Genomic DNA, 16,714 nt, shown 5'->3' on the forward strand with positions numbered 1-16,714 from the left:
AAAATGGACTAGAGAGGACAAGGTGCTCTTTTGGGGTAGGGATCCATAAAAAGCAGACTGGGTATGACACTCAAAGCATAGCAACAAAGGAAAAAAAATAGACAAATTGAACTTCATCAGAATTTTTAAAACTTGTGTTCTTCAAGAATGTAAAAAGACAACTCACAAAATAGGGAAAAACATTTGCAAATTACATATTGGGTAAGACACTGGTATCTGAAATATGTAAAAAACTCGTACATCTCAACAACAAAGACAACCCAATTTAAAAACGGACAAAGGAGCTGAATAGACATTTTTCCAAAGAAAATATACAAATGGACAAGCACATAAAAGATGTTCAACATTTTTAGTCATTAGGGAAATGCAAATGAAAACCATAAGATACATTTCACACCCACTAGGATGACAATAATCAAAAAGACAAGTGTGGCAATGACATGGAGAAATTGAAATCCAAGTAAACTGGTAAGAAGGTAAAATGGTTAAGCCACTGTAGAAGAGAGTTTGGCATCTCCTCCAAAAGCTAAACACAGATTGTTATATGAGCCCACAATTCTACTCATGGGTGTATACCCAAAAGAACTAAAAACAGGTACTCAAACAAGGAAATGCACAGGTATGCAATAGCAGCACTATTCACAATAGCCAAATGGTAGAAAATGCCCAAATGTCCATCAACCGATTAACAGATAAACGAATTACAGTACATACATATAATGGAATACTATTCAGCAATAAAAAAAGAATGAAGTATTGATTGATACAGGCTACAATACAGATGAAGCTTGAAAACACAATGCCAAGAGGAAGGGGCAGACACGAAAGATCACATATTGTATGACTCCATTTATATGAAATGTCCAAAACAGGCAAACCTACAGAAACAGAATGCAGACTGGTGGCTGTCAGGGGTGGGAGGAGGCAGGAGGAGGAAATGGGTACAAACTGTTTAATGGAGGATTATCACTTACTTGGGAGTGATAGAAATGTTTCAGAACAAGACAGAGGTGGTTATTACACAATATAGTTAAGTGTATTTAATGCTAATGAATTGTTCACTGTAAATTGATGAACTTTGGGGCATTTGGGTGGCTCAGGTGGTTAATCATCTGGTTCTTGATTTCAGCTCAGGTCATAATCTCCTAGCTTGTAAGAGTGAGCCCCGCATTGGGCTCTGTTCTCTCTCTCTCCTTCTCTGCCCCTCTCCTACTCGTCCTCTCTCTCTCTCTCTCTTTCAGAATAAATAAACATTTAAAAATAAATAAATAAGGGGGCCACCTGGATGACTCAGTCAGTTGAGTGTCTTGACTTCGGCTCAGGTCATGATCTTGCGGTTCTGAGTTCAAGCCCCGTATCAGGCTCACTGCTGTTCGCCTGTCAGCACAGAGCCCACTTTGGATCCTCTGCCCCCCTCTCTCTGCCCCTCCCTGCTTGCGCTCCCCCAAAACTAAATAAATATTTAAAAAATAAATAAATGATGAATTTTATGTTACATGAATTTCACTCAAATTATTTTAATTATTTTTTTAATCTTTATTTATTTTGAGAGAGAGACAGAGTGTGAGCAGGGGAGGAGCTGAGGGGAGGGAGACACAGAATCAGAAGCAGGCTCCAGGCCCTGAGCTGTCAGCGCAGAGCCCCACGCAAGGCTCGAACTCACGAACCATGAGGTCATGACCTGAGCCAAAGTCGGATACTCAACCCACTGAGCCACCCTGGAGCCCCTCAAATTATTTTTTTAAAAAGACAATAATGGGGCCCCTGGGTGGCTCAGTTTGTGAGTTCCAGCCCTGCATCAGGTTCTGTGCTGACAGCTCAGAGCCTGGAGCCTGCTTTGGATTCTGTGTCTCCCTTTCTCTCTGCCCCTCTCCCACTCGTGCTCATTCACTCTCTCTCTCTTTCAAAAATAAACATTTAAAAACTTATAAACAAATAAACAAACAAACAAATAAATAAATAAGAGGATGTGGAGAAACTACATCCACATGAGGGTCTCATTCTCACCCTGACTAAATCTTGTCTTAAATCTTGGCATTTACCCATACTTTTTAAACACAGAATGTTAGGGGTGCCTGAGTGGCCCAGTCACTAAGCATCAACTTCGGCTTAGGTCACGAGTCCCACATCGGGTGAGCATGAGCCCCACTTTGGATGAGCACAGCCCCACTTCGGGTGATGAGAGCCTCCAGTAAGTCTTTGGCATGTGAAAGTCTCTTTGGAAACTCCCTCTTGACTTAATCTCCCCAGACTCCATAAAACAGTCACCACCACCCCCCACTTACAGTGCAGCTCTTCCTGCCCATGGTCCTGTCCCCATGCTTTAATAAGATTACCTTTTGGCACCAAAGACGTCTTCGAAAATTCTTTCTTGGCAGTCTGCTCCAGACCCCATGAACCCCATCATCACCTCCAAAACTTCATCACCGTCATGGCCTTATTCTCTTCAAACTGGATAGGACAGCCTCATCCACTCCCATATCACACTGATGGCTCCTCACACCTCTCATCTAGCCTTGACCTGTCTTCCAGTTCCAGGCCTGTGATTACCATGGCCTGCTGGCTATTTCTTTTCTTTTTTTTTTAAGTTTATTCATTTATTTTAAGAGAGAGCACGAGTGGGGTAGCGGCAGAGAGAGAGGGAGAGAATTCCAAGCAGGCTCCACACTGTCAGTGAAGAGCCCGATGGGCGCTCCAACTCACAAACTGAAGATCATGATCTGAGCCAAGATCAAGAGTCGATGCTCAACTGACTGAGCCACCCAGGGATTCAGGCCTGCTGGCTATTTCTACCAGGCCATCCTGTAAGCCTTTCAAATTCATGCAATAGGTCCAACTCTGTCTTCCCCTTGAGAGGAAAGGAAGGAAGAGGACAGGAGAGAGAAGAGGGGAGGGAGAAAGATTAATTTTGAAATTTTCCAGTGTGATACTGTGATATAATATTTACTTGGTCTTTGGCCCTGGTTCCTTGCACAGAGCCCCTAAAACCCTTGGAATTTCCTAAGTGATTGAGAGGAATGTCTTTTGTTATTCATAATAAGGCCCTTTCAACCACACCTAAGCTTATGCTAATGAGATGACTAGTTACTAGAGGAACCAACCAGGTGATTGGAACTTTCAGTCCCTAGACCAAGAGGGAGGGGAGAAGGGCTTTGAATTGAGCTCATCACCAATGACCAACGATTTAATCAACCATGCCTACATAAAAGAACTTCCAGAAAACCTAAATAAATGGGTTCAGAGCTTCCAGGTTGAACACACTGAGGTGCTGGAAGGGTGGTATGCTCAGAGAGGGCACAGAAGCTCTGTGCCCCTTCCCATATACCCTGCCTTATGTATCTCTTCCATTTGGTTGTTCCTGAAGTAAAGCATTTTCCTAAGTTGTGTGAGCCATTCTAGCAAATTATCAAACTCCAGGAGGGGGTTATGGAAACCCCCAAATTTATAGATGGTCTGTTAGAAATATAGGAGGCCAGGACTTGTGATTAGCATCTGAAGTAGGGAGGCCATCTTGTGGGACTGAGCCTTTAACTTGTGAGGTCTGCACTAACTCCAGGTAGTGTCAGAAGTGCTTTAAGAACAGAAACAACAGCTTTTCTTTATCTAGTATCTTTATTAACAGCACCATCCCTCTGGTATTCCAAAGTAATACCAGGTTCACCCCAGATATGGTGTGAGGAGGAGTAAATCTTGACTCTCCTCTCTCTCTCACCTTCCAAAAGCTATGAGTCAGGGCACCTGGCTGGCTCAGTCAGTAGAGCAGAGTGTGTGACCCTTGATCTTGGGGTCCTGAGTTTGAGCTCCACATTGGGGGTAGAGATTACTTAAATTAAATTAAAAAAAAAAAAAAAACTAAAACAAAAGCAAGGAGTAATTCTTACCAATTCAGTTAAAGTATCTGAAGTATACAGCCCTACATGAAACGTGAGCAAACATTAGATGAAGATGAACATTCAACCTTCCTACAATGAATAAAACTGAAATTAAAACATTGAGAAAAAATTTCCCCAAATTAGTACTTTTTAAAGAATTTTAATACCTTGTGCTATCAATGGCACAGCAAATTTGGTATTCACATATGTTGCTGATGACTGTGTATACTGATCGGAACAATCCTTCTGAAAAGCATATGACTATACTTATTAAATGACCAAAAAAAGTACATTTTGACCTAATAATTATATTTCTATCAATCTGTTCTAGGGGAATAAGCCAAAAATTTTAAAAAGGCTTATGCAATCTTTGAGGAAGACATGGTCACAGCTGCAGTGGAGCTTGGGGTGCTGGCTCCTGCTCTTGACTCACTGCTGTTGGCTCTCCCAGAGGAACAATTCTGTCAGGAAGCTCAGCTGCAGCCCTGGCTCTTAAATATAACAGAATAATCACCCCAGGAACCAGAGGTAGTGATTCACCAAACTACAGTTACCCTAACCAGCCACAATGTAAAACCAATGTAAAAAAAAGTTATGTGTTGACTTGAAGCAAAAGAAAAGAACCTCAAAATGGATGGACCAGTTCAGATGCCTAACAAGACCCTGAGAATCACTACTTAGAAAACTCCTTGTGGTGATGGTAGTAAGACTTGGGATCTTTTTCAGATGAGGATCCACAAGCAACTCACTGACCTGCACGGTCCTTCTGAGATTGTTAAACAGATTACTTCCATCTGAGCCAGGAACTGAGGATGAAGTCATCAATGCCAATGCTTAAATTAATTACTTTAATAAATTATCAAAACCCATATACATAAAAAAGTTCATGCAAACAAACATCTGGAGGCAACCTAAAAGGAGAATAATTAAGTAGAGTATAATATATTCACTTAATTTACAAAATGCAGCAAGAAATCATTAGGACAACAAAATACCAGCAAACTACATCCAGCAGTATATCAAAACGATTATACCTTAAAATGTGACCCAGTGGGATTTATCCCAAAAATGCAAGGGTGGTTCAACATACAAAAATCAATCAGTGTAGTATACCACATTAAAAGATGAAAGGAAAAAGCTACATCATCTCAACTGAAGCACAAAAAACATCTAACAAAATTCAATACCCTTTCATGATAAAATCACTCAACAACCAGGAATTAAAGGGAATTTCCTCAACATGGTGAACAGCATTTATTAAAAACAAAAACAAACAAACAAAAAAACACAACTAACATCTTACTCAATGGTAAAAGACTGAAAAATTTCCCGCTAAATCAGGAAGAAGACAAGGATGCCTTGTCGATTCACGTCTATTCAGCATAGTACTGAAAGTCCTAGCCAGAGCAATTAGGCAAGAAAAATAAATAAAAGGCAATCAAAATGAAAGGGAACAAAACTATTCACAGATTACATGACCTTGTATACAGAAAACTCTAAAAAATCCACAGGTTTCAGGGTACAAGACAACACACAAAAAAACAGCTGTAGCTGTATATACTAACAATCAACATTCTGACGATTAAATAAAAAAACAGGCCTCTTTTTAAAAAACGTTTATTTATTTTGCAAAAGGGGGTGGGGAGGGGCAGAGAGAGAGAGAGAGAGAGGGGGAGAGAGAGAATCCCAAGTAGGCTCCATGCTCAGCATGGAATCCAACATAGGGCTCAATCCCATGACCTTGGGATCATAACCTGAGCTAAAATCAAGAGCTGGATGCTTAACTGAACTTAGCCACCAGGTGCCCCAGAAAATAGGCTTTTTGGCAGAAATGGAAAAACTGATCACAAAATTCATATTGAATTGCCAGGAGCCTCAAAAACCTAAAATAATCTTTTTTTTTTTTTTTTTTTTAAGTAGGTTCCCACCCACCATGGAGCCCAACATGAGACTTTAACTCACAACTCGGAGACCAACACCTGAGCTAACATCAAGAGTTGGCACCAACTGAGCCACCCAGGTGCTCCCCCAAAACACTTTTACTTATTATTATTTTTTAATGTTTATTTATTTTTTGAGAGAAAGAGGGAGACAGAGCATGAGCAGGGGAGGGTCAGAGAGAGAGGGAGACACAGAATCTGAAGCAGGCTCCAGGCTCTGAGCTGTCAGCACAGAGCCTGACATGGGACTTGAACTCACAGACCATGAGATCATGACATGAGCCAAAGTCGGATTTAGCTTAACCAACTGAGCCACCCAGAAGCCTCGTCAAAAACAACCTTTAAAAAGAAAAACAAAATAGTGGTGTTGGTTGCACAAAATAATGAATGTATTCAATGCCCCTGAATTTTATACTTTAAAATGGTAAAATAATAAATTTTATGTATAGTCTATCACAATAAAAAAAGTCATTATGACAACACAGTAGAGAAATTTTTAAATGCCTATAACCTTTTCTATTAAAAATAAAGAATAAGACAAGAAAGGGGTGCCTAGGTGGCTCAGTCAGTTAGGTGTCCGACTTCGGCTGAGGTCATGATCTCATGGTTTGTGAGTTTGGGCCCCTCATCAGGCTCTGTGCTTACAGTTCAGAGCCTGGAGTGTGCTTTGGATTCCGTGTTGCCCCTCTCTCTGTCCCTGTGCCCTCCCCCCACCCCCACCTCCTACCCTCCACCACCCCCACACCCCCGCTCAAAAAAAAAAAAGCATAAATAGGTATGTGTATGAGCAGAAAAGTTTTGATTTTGAAGATCCAGGTTCAAGGCAGTAAAAATGCTCAGGAAAAGAATTGTTCACTGAGGCAAAAAAGTTAACAAACTAAATTCTGGAGATCATAAGCCATCATTTAAAGGGCAGAGAGGCCAAGTGGTGGACGGAGAGCCGGGTGAATGAAGACACAGCTGCCAAGAGGAAGAGAATTTCAAGAGAAGGTGGTTCAACAGTGTCAAAATCTTGCTGAGAGATCCAGATATGTGAACTGCGGGAATATTATTATTAAGCAATTCCAAAAAAGTTCTGCTAATGTTGTTTGGACCAACTCCTATGTTATGTGGTCTATGCTGTACAGTAAAAATGCTGGGGAAAAATCCTAAAAAATCCACTAAAAAAACTACTAGAACTAGTAAACAAGCCCAGCAAGGTTGCAAGAAACAAGGTCACTATTTTTAAAAATTAACTATTTGTACACACTTGCAATGAGCAATGTGAAAATGAAATTTAGAAAACAATTCCATTTACAATAACATCAAAAGGAATGAATTACTTAGGAATAAATTTAACAAAAGAAGTGCAAAACCTATACTCTGAAAACTACAAAATATTGTTATCTTTAAAAATTAAAGAGGGTCTAAACAAATGGAAAGACATCCCATATTCATAGATTTAGATGACCTAATAATGTTAAGATGGCAAAACTTTCCAAATTAATCTACAAATTCAATGCAATCTCTATCAAAATCCCAGTTGCTTTCCTTACAGAAATTGACAGGCTAATTCTAAAATTCATATAGAAATTCAAGGAACTACAAAAGCCAAAACAATTTTGAAAAAGAGCAGAGTTGGAGAACTAACACTTGCTGATTCCAAAATTATTACAAATCTTACTAATCAAGACAGTGTAGTAGTGGGATATGACAGATACACAGATCAGTAGAACAGAATGGAGTTAGAAACAATGACATACCACAGTCAATTGACTTTCAACAAAAGTACCAAGACAATTAAATGGGGGAAAAAACCATCTTTTAATGAATTGTGTTGGAACACCTGGATAACCACATGCAAAAGAATGAAGTACCTGACACTGTCCACAAAAAATTACTCAAAATGTACCAATACCTAAATGCAAGAGCTAAAACTATAAAACTCTTAAAAGAAAACAGAGGTTATGTTTCATGATCTTGCTTTTGGTCATGGTTTCTTAAATATGACACCTAAATCACAAACAAAAAAGAAAATGATACATTAGACTTCATCAAAATAAAAAACTTTTCTGCTTCAAAACAATATCAAAAATTGAAAAAACAACTCACTAAATGAGAGAAAATATTTGTAAGTCGTACATCTGATAAAGGACTTGTTTACAATACATAAAGACCTCTCACGACTCAAAAATTAAAAAAACAACCCAATTAAAAAATGGACAAAGGACCTGAATAGACATTTCTCAAAAAAAAGATACACAAATGACCAAGAACCATTTGAAAAGATGCTCAACATCACTTAAGGAACTGCAAAGCAAAACTACAATGAGGTACTACTTTCCATCCATGTGGATGGCTGTTATAAAGAAGACTGTAGGGGCACCTGGGTGGCTCAGTCAGTTAGGCCTGACTTCGGCTCAGGTCATGATCTCACAGTTCATGGGTTCGAGCCCCATGTCGGGCTCCGTGCAGACAGCTCAGAGCCTGAAGCCTGCTTTGGATTCTGTGTCTCCCTCTCTCTCTGACCCTCCCCTGCTCACACTCTGTCTCTGAAAAGTAAATAAACACACAAAAAATTTTTTTTAATTATAAAGAAGACTATAAGTGTTAACAAGGACATGAAGGAATTAGAACCCTTAATACACTGCTGGTTAGAATGTAAAATGGTGCAGCCACTTTGGAAAACACTCTGGCAGTTCTTCAAAAGGTTAAACAAAGAGTTACCGTATGATCAAACAATTCTACTCCAAGGTATACATATCAAAGAGAAAAACATGCGTCCACACGAAAACTTGTACACATGAAATATTCATAGCAACATTATTCATAAAAGCTAAAAAGTGAAAACAACCTAAATGCCCATCAACTGATGGATAAAATAATGTGGTATATCCATACAATAGAATATTCAGTAATAAAAAGGAGTGACACATTAATTTATGCAACAACACTGATGAACTTTAAAAACATTATGCCATGTGAAAGAAGTCTTAGAACAGTTTTTGTCACCGCAAAAAGAACCCCATACCTTTTAGCCATCAACTGCCAACACCTCTATTCCCCTCTCATCTGCTTTCTGTCTCTATAGATTTGCCTATCCTGGACATTTCATATTAATGGCAAAAGACCATATACTGCATGATTCCATTAATATGAAGTGTCCAGGATAGGCAAATCTATAGAGACAGAAAGCAGATGAGAGGGGAATAGAGGTGTTGGCAGTTGATGGCTAAAGGGTATGGGGTTCTTTTTGCGGTGACAAAAACTGTTCTAAAACTAACTGTGGTGATGGTTGCACATATCTCTGAATATAATAAAACCACTGAACTATACACTTTAAATGGGTGAATTATATAGTATGTGAATTATATTCCACAAAGCTGTTACCAAATATATATATAACACATAAATATACTACTAATATGATATGATATGATATAATACAATATAATATTAATATGTGTGTGTGTGTGTGTGTATATATATATATATATATATATATATACACATATATATATATATGCTGGGAGACCCACAGGTGTATGTTTTATGATAATTATAGAAGTGAATCAAGTCTGGATACCAATTATTGTCCTCATGAGGATGCAGTTACAGAAACATATTAATAAATCTAAACTCTTGGGGCGCCTGGCGGGCTCAGTCGATTAAACATCCAACTCTTGGTTTCTGTTCAGGTCATGATCTCACAGTTTTGTGGGTTCAGGCCCCACATCAGGCTCTGCGCTGGTAGCACTGGAGCCTGCTTGGGATTCTCTCTTCTTCTTTCTCTGCCCCTCCCCCAGGCACGCACACGCATGCGCTTGCTCTCTCTCTCTCTCTCTCTCAAAATAAATAAATAAATTTTAAAAAAATTAAAAAATAAATCCGAACTCTTCAGGTTTTCCCAAGAGTTAAATATTCATTATAATACTTCATACTTAATGTGCTATTTGATATCAAAACTGTTATTAAAAGAGTGTTTCAAATAGCATATAATTTTATAAACTGAATTGGTGGTTAGCCATACTAAACAAAATCTCTTTGTTATATACATATCTAACACTACATATCCTATTTCTTATTTTAAGTATTATAGGCTTATTGCCCTAATGTTCCTAATCACTGGATATGTATTTCTTTTCTTGTCTTTTTAAAAATTGTGGCAGGGGTGCCTGGGTGGTTCAGTCGGTTAAGCATCTGGCTCTTGATTTTGGCTCAAGTCATGAGCTCACAGTTGGTGAGACAGAGCCCCAAGTAGGGCTCTGCACTGACAGTGCGGAGCCTGCTCAGGATTCTCTCTCTCTCCCTCTCTCTCTCTGCCCCTCCCCTGCTAGCTCACTCTCTCTCAAAATAAACATTTAAAAAATTGTGGTAAAATATACATAGCATAAAATTTACCATTTTACCCATTTAAGTGCACAACTCACAGCATTAAGTAGATTCACAGTGTTGTGCAACCATCACCCCTATCCAATTTCAGAACTTTATCATCCTGAACAGAAACTCAACACCCATTAAACAATAACACCCCATTACCAGCAACCTCCAGCTGCCAGTTAACCTGTATTCTACTTTATATCTCTCTGAATTTACCTATTTTAGGTACCTCATATAAGTGGAATCATAAAATATTTGTCTTTTTGTGTCTTGCATATTGCAGTAGCATAATGTTTCCAAGGTTCATCCATGTTGTAGCATGTATCAGAATTTCATTCTTATTAAAGGATGAATAGTATTTCATTGTATGTATATACCACAATTTACTTATCCATTCATCTTCTAATAGGACAGGGGTTGTTTCTACCTTTTGGATATTGTGAATAATGCTGCAGTGAACACTGGCTGTAACTATATGTTTGGCTCCCTGCTTTCAATTTCCTGGGATATATACAGAGCAGTGAAATTGCTCGATCATATAGTAATTCTATGCTTAACTTTTTGCGGAACCACCAAACTGTTTTCCACAACACCCAGACCATTTTACATTCCCACCAGTAATGAACAAGGGCTCCCACTTCTCTACATTCTCATCAACACTTGCTATTTTTTTTCATAATACCCATCCTCATGGGTGTGAAGTGGTATCTCATTGTGTGCAATGTATTTTTAGTCTATTATCTGTAAATAAAAGTTCACCTTGTGTTGATTTCTATAATTATACGTAGCACAGCCACTTTAGAAATATAAATAACAAATATTTACATGTTAGTAAAATAAAGCACAGAGTTACAAAGATTTAAGTCAACTCAATTTTTAAAAAGATATCAAAGATGACAAAGATAACACAAAACTTGTAAACTTTCACTCATCTGGGACTAATTTCTAAAATACTAACGTGTATACATAAAAATTTCACAAAGCAGGTTACAGCTTTGTGATTTATAGATATGTCAATGAAACAAACATAGCAGACACTCCTGAAATAAAACTTTTAAAGACACATTTATCCCTGGGAGATCACTGTCACTGTCCCCATTTTAAAGTGAATCTGAAATCAAACAGGTCTGACCACTTCTCTTAGACCACAAAGCAAATCTGTGCAGGAGATTTGGAAAATAACAACTTGATTTCAAGACTTTAGGCAAAAACCTCATAATTTAATATGCAATGTCAAAGAAACACAGAAGAACCATTTCTACTCTTAATGGTGAATAAACTATGGGAAGTTGTCCACAACACTGAAGTTTACGACCTCCAACAGCAATGACCGATAATTAACTCCTTGTTAGTGTGACCTGAATGTGGATTCAACTCAGAACTAGTTTTGTTTTGTTTTTTTCCAGTATGCTCTAATAACACTAAAGTCTCTAACTCGGTCTCTGTTTTCATTGTTTTGTTAAATTTTGGCGGTTCAAAACTAGGATTATTCTACTGTTAAACTGACCAAGCTTAGGTTAAAGCAACCACGGAACACGGAATTGCTTTTTGACAGCCTTGCTTAAACCAGATATAGAAAAGAGTTGTCTTTTTTCCTACACCCTATATGCTAAACAAGATAATTATCGTTTACCCTCACCAAATGTGATCCAATCGTTTTAGTCAAGTTTAAATATATACTACCTATATTTTAATAAATATTTTCAGAAATTTTAAGAAATACTAAGAATATTTTAAGAAATGCATGTCCAGTTATGCAGAGGCGAAATGACCCGACTGGTATTTGCTTGAAAATATTTCAGCAAAGAAAAAAAAAAAAAGTAGAAATGAAACATTTGTGACAGATACTTAAACTGTTGAATGTGGATAGTGGCATACAGGGGTTCATTTCACCCTTTGTCTACTTTTGTCTATGCTTAGTTTTCACCATAACTTTTCACAAAACGAATGATTTCCAAAGTTACCATCCCGGTTATTGAACACGAGCGAGTCGGTGGATGTGAGCGTCCTTGTCTTCGGCACGAAACCGGGCGAAGCGTCCCCCAGTAGAGGCGAGGCCGACGTGGGCTCCGCGCCACCACGCGGGCCGAAGGCGCGCACATTTGCTCCGAGGCTGAATCTGACAACTCACTCGGTGCGCTCGGGGCTCAGAGGACCGTGGAGCGCAGCTGGGAAGTGGAGCACGCGGGGCTCACGCCCGCGGCTCGGGAAACCCGGGCAAACTCTGCTGGAGAGCCCCAAGGTCCCGGCCCAGTGTGCTCGGCCCCCGCGGCCCCTCTAGATCGCTGGAGACCCCTGCACCGCCCCCTCCGTCCCCCCACCGCGAACGTCGGCCCAGCCCGCCGCCTACCATCCAAGTCCTCGTCGTCCTCCGACTCGCTCTCCGCCTTCGCGTCGGTGACCAGGCCAGGGCCGGGCTCCAGAGCCTGGGAGCCGGAAGGAGGGGCAGCGGGCGGGCTGGCGGCTTGCAAGCGGGCCTCGCGCAGGCGGGTGAAGTAGTCCACCGCGAAGTCGACGAGGTCGGGCGGCTGCTGCCGCAGCACCTCCACCGTGTAGCCCTGCAGCAGCTCCGTGAGCCCCGGCGGGATCTGGATGTGGCTCATGCCGGCGGCGGCCGCGAGGACAGGCGGGTCCGGGCCGCCGGCGGCCACTAGCTCCGCGCTCCCTCACGCCGGCCTCTCGCCTGGTGCCCGCAAGGTCTCCTCCCGCGCGACCCGGCTCCGGCCTTCCTCGCGCCGCGCCGCCCTTCTGCCGGGTGTGCGTCTCCAGGCCGCACGACCCTACGCTACTACGGCTGGCCTGGCGCCGCCGCCGCTGTCACTGGGCAGCCGCCGCCGCCTCAGGGACCGACAGGCGGGCAGGCGGGACGGGCGGGGCAGGAGCCCGGGTTGTGACGCACGCGGCCGCGGGCGTGCGCGCCCCCGCCGCCCGCCGGCCCTCAGTGCGCGTGCGCCGCTGGGCAGCCCGCTGGCTCAGAGCCGTCCGAGGTCGAGATCGAGTCGCGGTAATGAGTGGTCTACCCGCCAAAGGGAGTCGTCAGTGCTTTTCACCTAGTCCCTAAGACCTTTCATGTATTGTTTCAACACTCGCTAAGAGCCTCCTGTTTGCCAACACCTGGTAGGCTCCACGGACACAGCCTACAGCCAGATAGCCAGACGCAGGCACATACATTAAAACCTCAGTGTGGTTCCAGTTGTGGTGGAGAGCAAGAGGGCCCACTTTAGGAGGTGACATTCAAGCTGACTCGGAGGCCTGGTAAAAAGTTAGGACCACCTTGGTCACTGGGTGGAATGGTGGCATGACCACAAGACCCTCGGAAGTCTGGCAAGAGATCTGCAAAATGTCAAACGGCGAAGGCCTTGTAGAGGCCCAGTAGGAGTTTCAGTGATAGGAGTAGGAGTTTCAGTGATAGAGTAATTTGGGAGCCACAGGCAGAGAAATAAGCCTGGAAGAGTCACTAAGACAAACTTGGAGAAACTGGAATAAGGCCCAGGGCAGGAACAACCTCTATGCCTGTTCCTCCTCTTGAGCATTCCCACCAGGATTTCCAGGACTAGGCCTGCGCACCTCTTCTCTTCCCACACTCCACCCTGGACTCACACTGATGGTGTTGAGCAGACCACAAGGCACTGTTATCCTTTGCCCCTAGGGAGGGGGCATAGGTGAATTGGAGAGGCTAGGCTATTTCCCAAGTTGCCCCCTTCACCCACACGAGATTGGAAGGGAATAGAAAAAAGTGACTGCCCTGGGTCACAATGCTGACAAAAGGCTGGGTAGGCATAGGACAGAGTCCTGCCTCTCGTTGCTGGGCCCAGCCAGAAAGTGACAAGCTGTAGGCTTGGGAACCTCAAAGGCATTTAGGATGGTTAAGCTCCACCTGGTAATTACCTAGTATTAATTAAAATCAGCACTAAGACCTCTCATATTGGCTTGGCACACACCCAGGAGCTCAGTGCTGCTGGGAACTGAGCTTCTGGAAATAAGAGCAACCGATCCCCACTGGTACAGAAGCCACCCACGCTCTAGGCCAGGTAGGCCTGTGATTCCAAACAGCAGTGTCTCCCTGGTCATGTTCCTGGACCCCTAGAAAGAGTCTTGGGCCCTCTACTTTGTGAGAGGAGGGATAGTATCCAACTTGTTTCCTGCTGGTCCTTACTGCACGCTCTTTAGAGAAGATTTACTGAATGAATGAATGAATGAATGAATGGTTTCCACACACCAAGCAAAGCCAGTGAAACTGTTCTCCTGACCCGTCTCAGAACTAGGATACTTTTCTTCAAAGCTGTGTTTCTGATCTCAGCATATGAACACTGCACTAAGGATAGGCAGTAAGAAGCTAAAGGGGCAGGGTTCCCCAACTCTTCTCTGCTCTTGAGTAAACCGACCCTTCCAAGTTTTCCAGGAGTCAGAACATACCCAGAAAACCTGGGTGTGACTCCCACTGCACCACCACGCCTGAGGATCTGCCTGCTTCAAACAATCCTACAACCAACCCTTTGGAAAGGCGAATTCATAACTCCACTCCCTAGTTTGCTCATTCTTCAAGTTTTATATGTTTTACAGGGGGACAGGTGCCTGTACAGTTAGGACTCTGACCTCAATTACAAAATAAGATAGAGGAAGGCTACTCCAGGGCTGATGACAGAGCTGGGTGTGGGTAGGCTCTCCCAGTCACACCAAGGAACTTCCATCAGCCTCTGCCAGGAGCAGGTCGGTTTGCTCTCAGATGCACCAAAGCTTCACCATCTATCCAGCAAACGGGACATTCAAAGGGCATCTTTGGAACTGGAAGGAATGACAGCAACAGAAAGCAGGAAACCCATAGCTGTTCCAAACCAGCCTGAGAGAGAGGAAGGACAGCCAGCCAGCCTCGAGGCCCTACTTGGCTCCCCTCCCCTAACACCTGGTCCAAGAGCAGGGATCCATCCCCGCACCTTCCAAGAAGCCCTTCTGTAGTAAGTGGAGTCTCAAGGGCCTTCATGAATGCCTAGCTGAGCTGGCCAAAGAAGGGTACCCTAGAGAAAGAATACTAGGGCCCTGAATCCCACATCTTCTACCCTTACCCTCCTAGGACTGCCTTTGTTCAAGCCTGTCCAGCTGCACCATTGGATGTTACTGTGGCAACCAGACCCACAGGCAGCCAGTAACCGGGAAACAGCTGCCAACCGTGTGATGGTGGGTGAAAAGACCAAAAACAGAGACTCTCAAGAGCAAGAGAAATACAGAGACTGTGGTAGAGAAGAGGAGTTCCCAGAGCACTGACATGACAGGCACTCAGCTCCAAGCCAGTCCTAGGAGTCACTACCCAGCAGGCAGTCAAATCTTGCAGACTGCCACACCACCAACCACAGGCAGACATGAACACAATGGGGCCAATTATCAGAGATTTTACAACTATGGATACACAGTAATACAGGTGGGGTACATGGTTAGCCCCATAGTAGTGGGTCTGGTGAAAATGAACATGGGTAGGGCACCAACTATTACGTCCAACAAAACAGTGGATTTCATGTAATCTTGATTGAACTCACAACCGTGTGATCAAGACCCGAGCTGAGATCAAGAGTCAGATGCTTAACCAACTGAGCCACCCAGGTGCCCTGATAGGTTTGTTATTTTAAAGTTTGGTTGTTGTTTTTTTTTTTCTCTTTCCAGGAAGAAGGGATACACCCAAACTCTCCCAGACTCCTCTGGAAGGCTGCTCTTGGCTCAGACCTCCCAGCTTATACTCCTCTGCCCTCTGATACCTTCTGCCCACTGGGGGTGGGGGAGGAGACTCAGCCCCAGCAACAACACCTCCCTCTTCTCTGCCCAAAGGGGATCTCTAAGCCACTCCACTCCCCTACTTGTCTCCAGGGACCCATTGGTCACCTGATCACCTCTGCACACCAGCCCCACTGGTCCAGTCAGTCATACCAGCTCATTTAGTATCTACCACCATCAGTTTCTATTTTGCCTTAAAAGTGTTTATGATCCTTGTTGACAGGAATAATTGGGGAAATAGGTTATGTTTTCTCTGTCATCACCCAAGCTGTCCTTCAGCCTCTATAATGCCTCCCTCATGGGGCCACTGCCTTTGGTCCAGAAAGTCTGGTCTATTTTAACAAGCATCCATGCCCCAGGAAGCAGTTAAATCCCAAGGCACGTGTTTCTGCACCTGTGAGCCACCCCCTCCCAGGACACTGTGTCCCCAGAAAGTGTCAGTCTCTGTAGTGGACCTTGGATCTGCCTCAGAGACCCATCAGGGCAAGGACTGAACCTGGAAAGCAAGGGAGAGCCTGGCTGGAAAGTCACAGGCCTACATGCTCACCAGAGCAGAGAAAGCAGAAAAGAGAGCCCTCAGGGAACATCTGGCCCTGGGGCTTTCCCAGTGCCTGTAGGGACTGTGTGCTATCTGTGGCCTGACTCACAGGTCAGATGCCTGGGCTTTGACCCTGTGGCACAGACAGGCCCCCTGGAGCTTGGGTCAAGCAGCCCCAGGACAGCCTCTGATAGCATCACAAGCCTTTCTTCAGGCCTGTGGATACCCAGACCTCACTCTAT

The 16,714-nt window shown here is 43.1% G+C and overlaps 1 protein-coding gene across 1 annotated transcript in view; it reads right to left on the reverse strand.

The window, feature by feature from the left end:
• PRKAR2A (protein kinase cAMP-dependent type II regulatory subunit alpha) overlaps window positions 1–13,048 on the reverse strand; it is a 111,621-nt gene extending 98,573 nt beyond the window's left edge. Inside the window, exon 1 of the mRNA XM_049640378.1 lies at window positions 12,522–13,048. Within this exon, the coding sequence (XP_049496335.1) occupies window positions 12,522–12,774 (253 nt within the window). The 5' untranslated portion in view covers window positions 12,775–13,048. The remainder of the gene's footprint in view (window positions 1–12,521) is intronic.
• Between the last annotated feature and the right edge of the window lie 3,666 nt (window positions 13,049–16,714).

Source organism: Panthera uncia, chromosome A2, assembly GCF_023721935.1.
Source record: "Panthera uncia isolate 11264 chromosome A2, Puncia_PCG_1.0, whole genome shotgun sequence".
In the NCBI taxonomy this organism is placed as follows: Eukaryota; Metazoa; Chordata; class Mammalia; order Carnivora; family Felidae; genus Panthera; species Panthera uncia.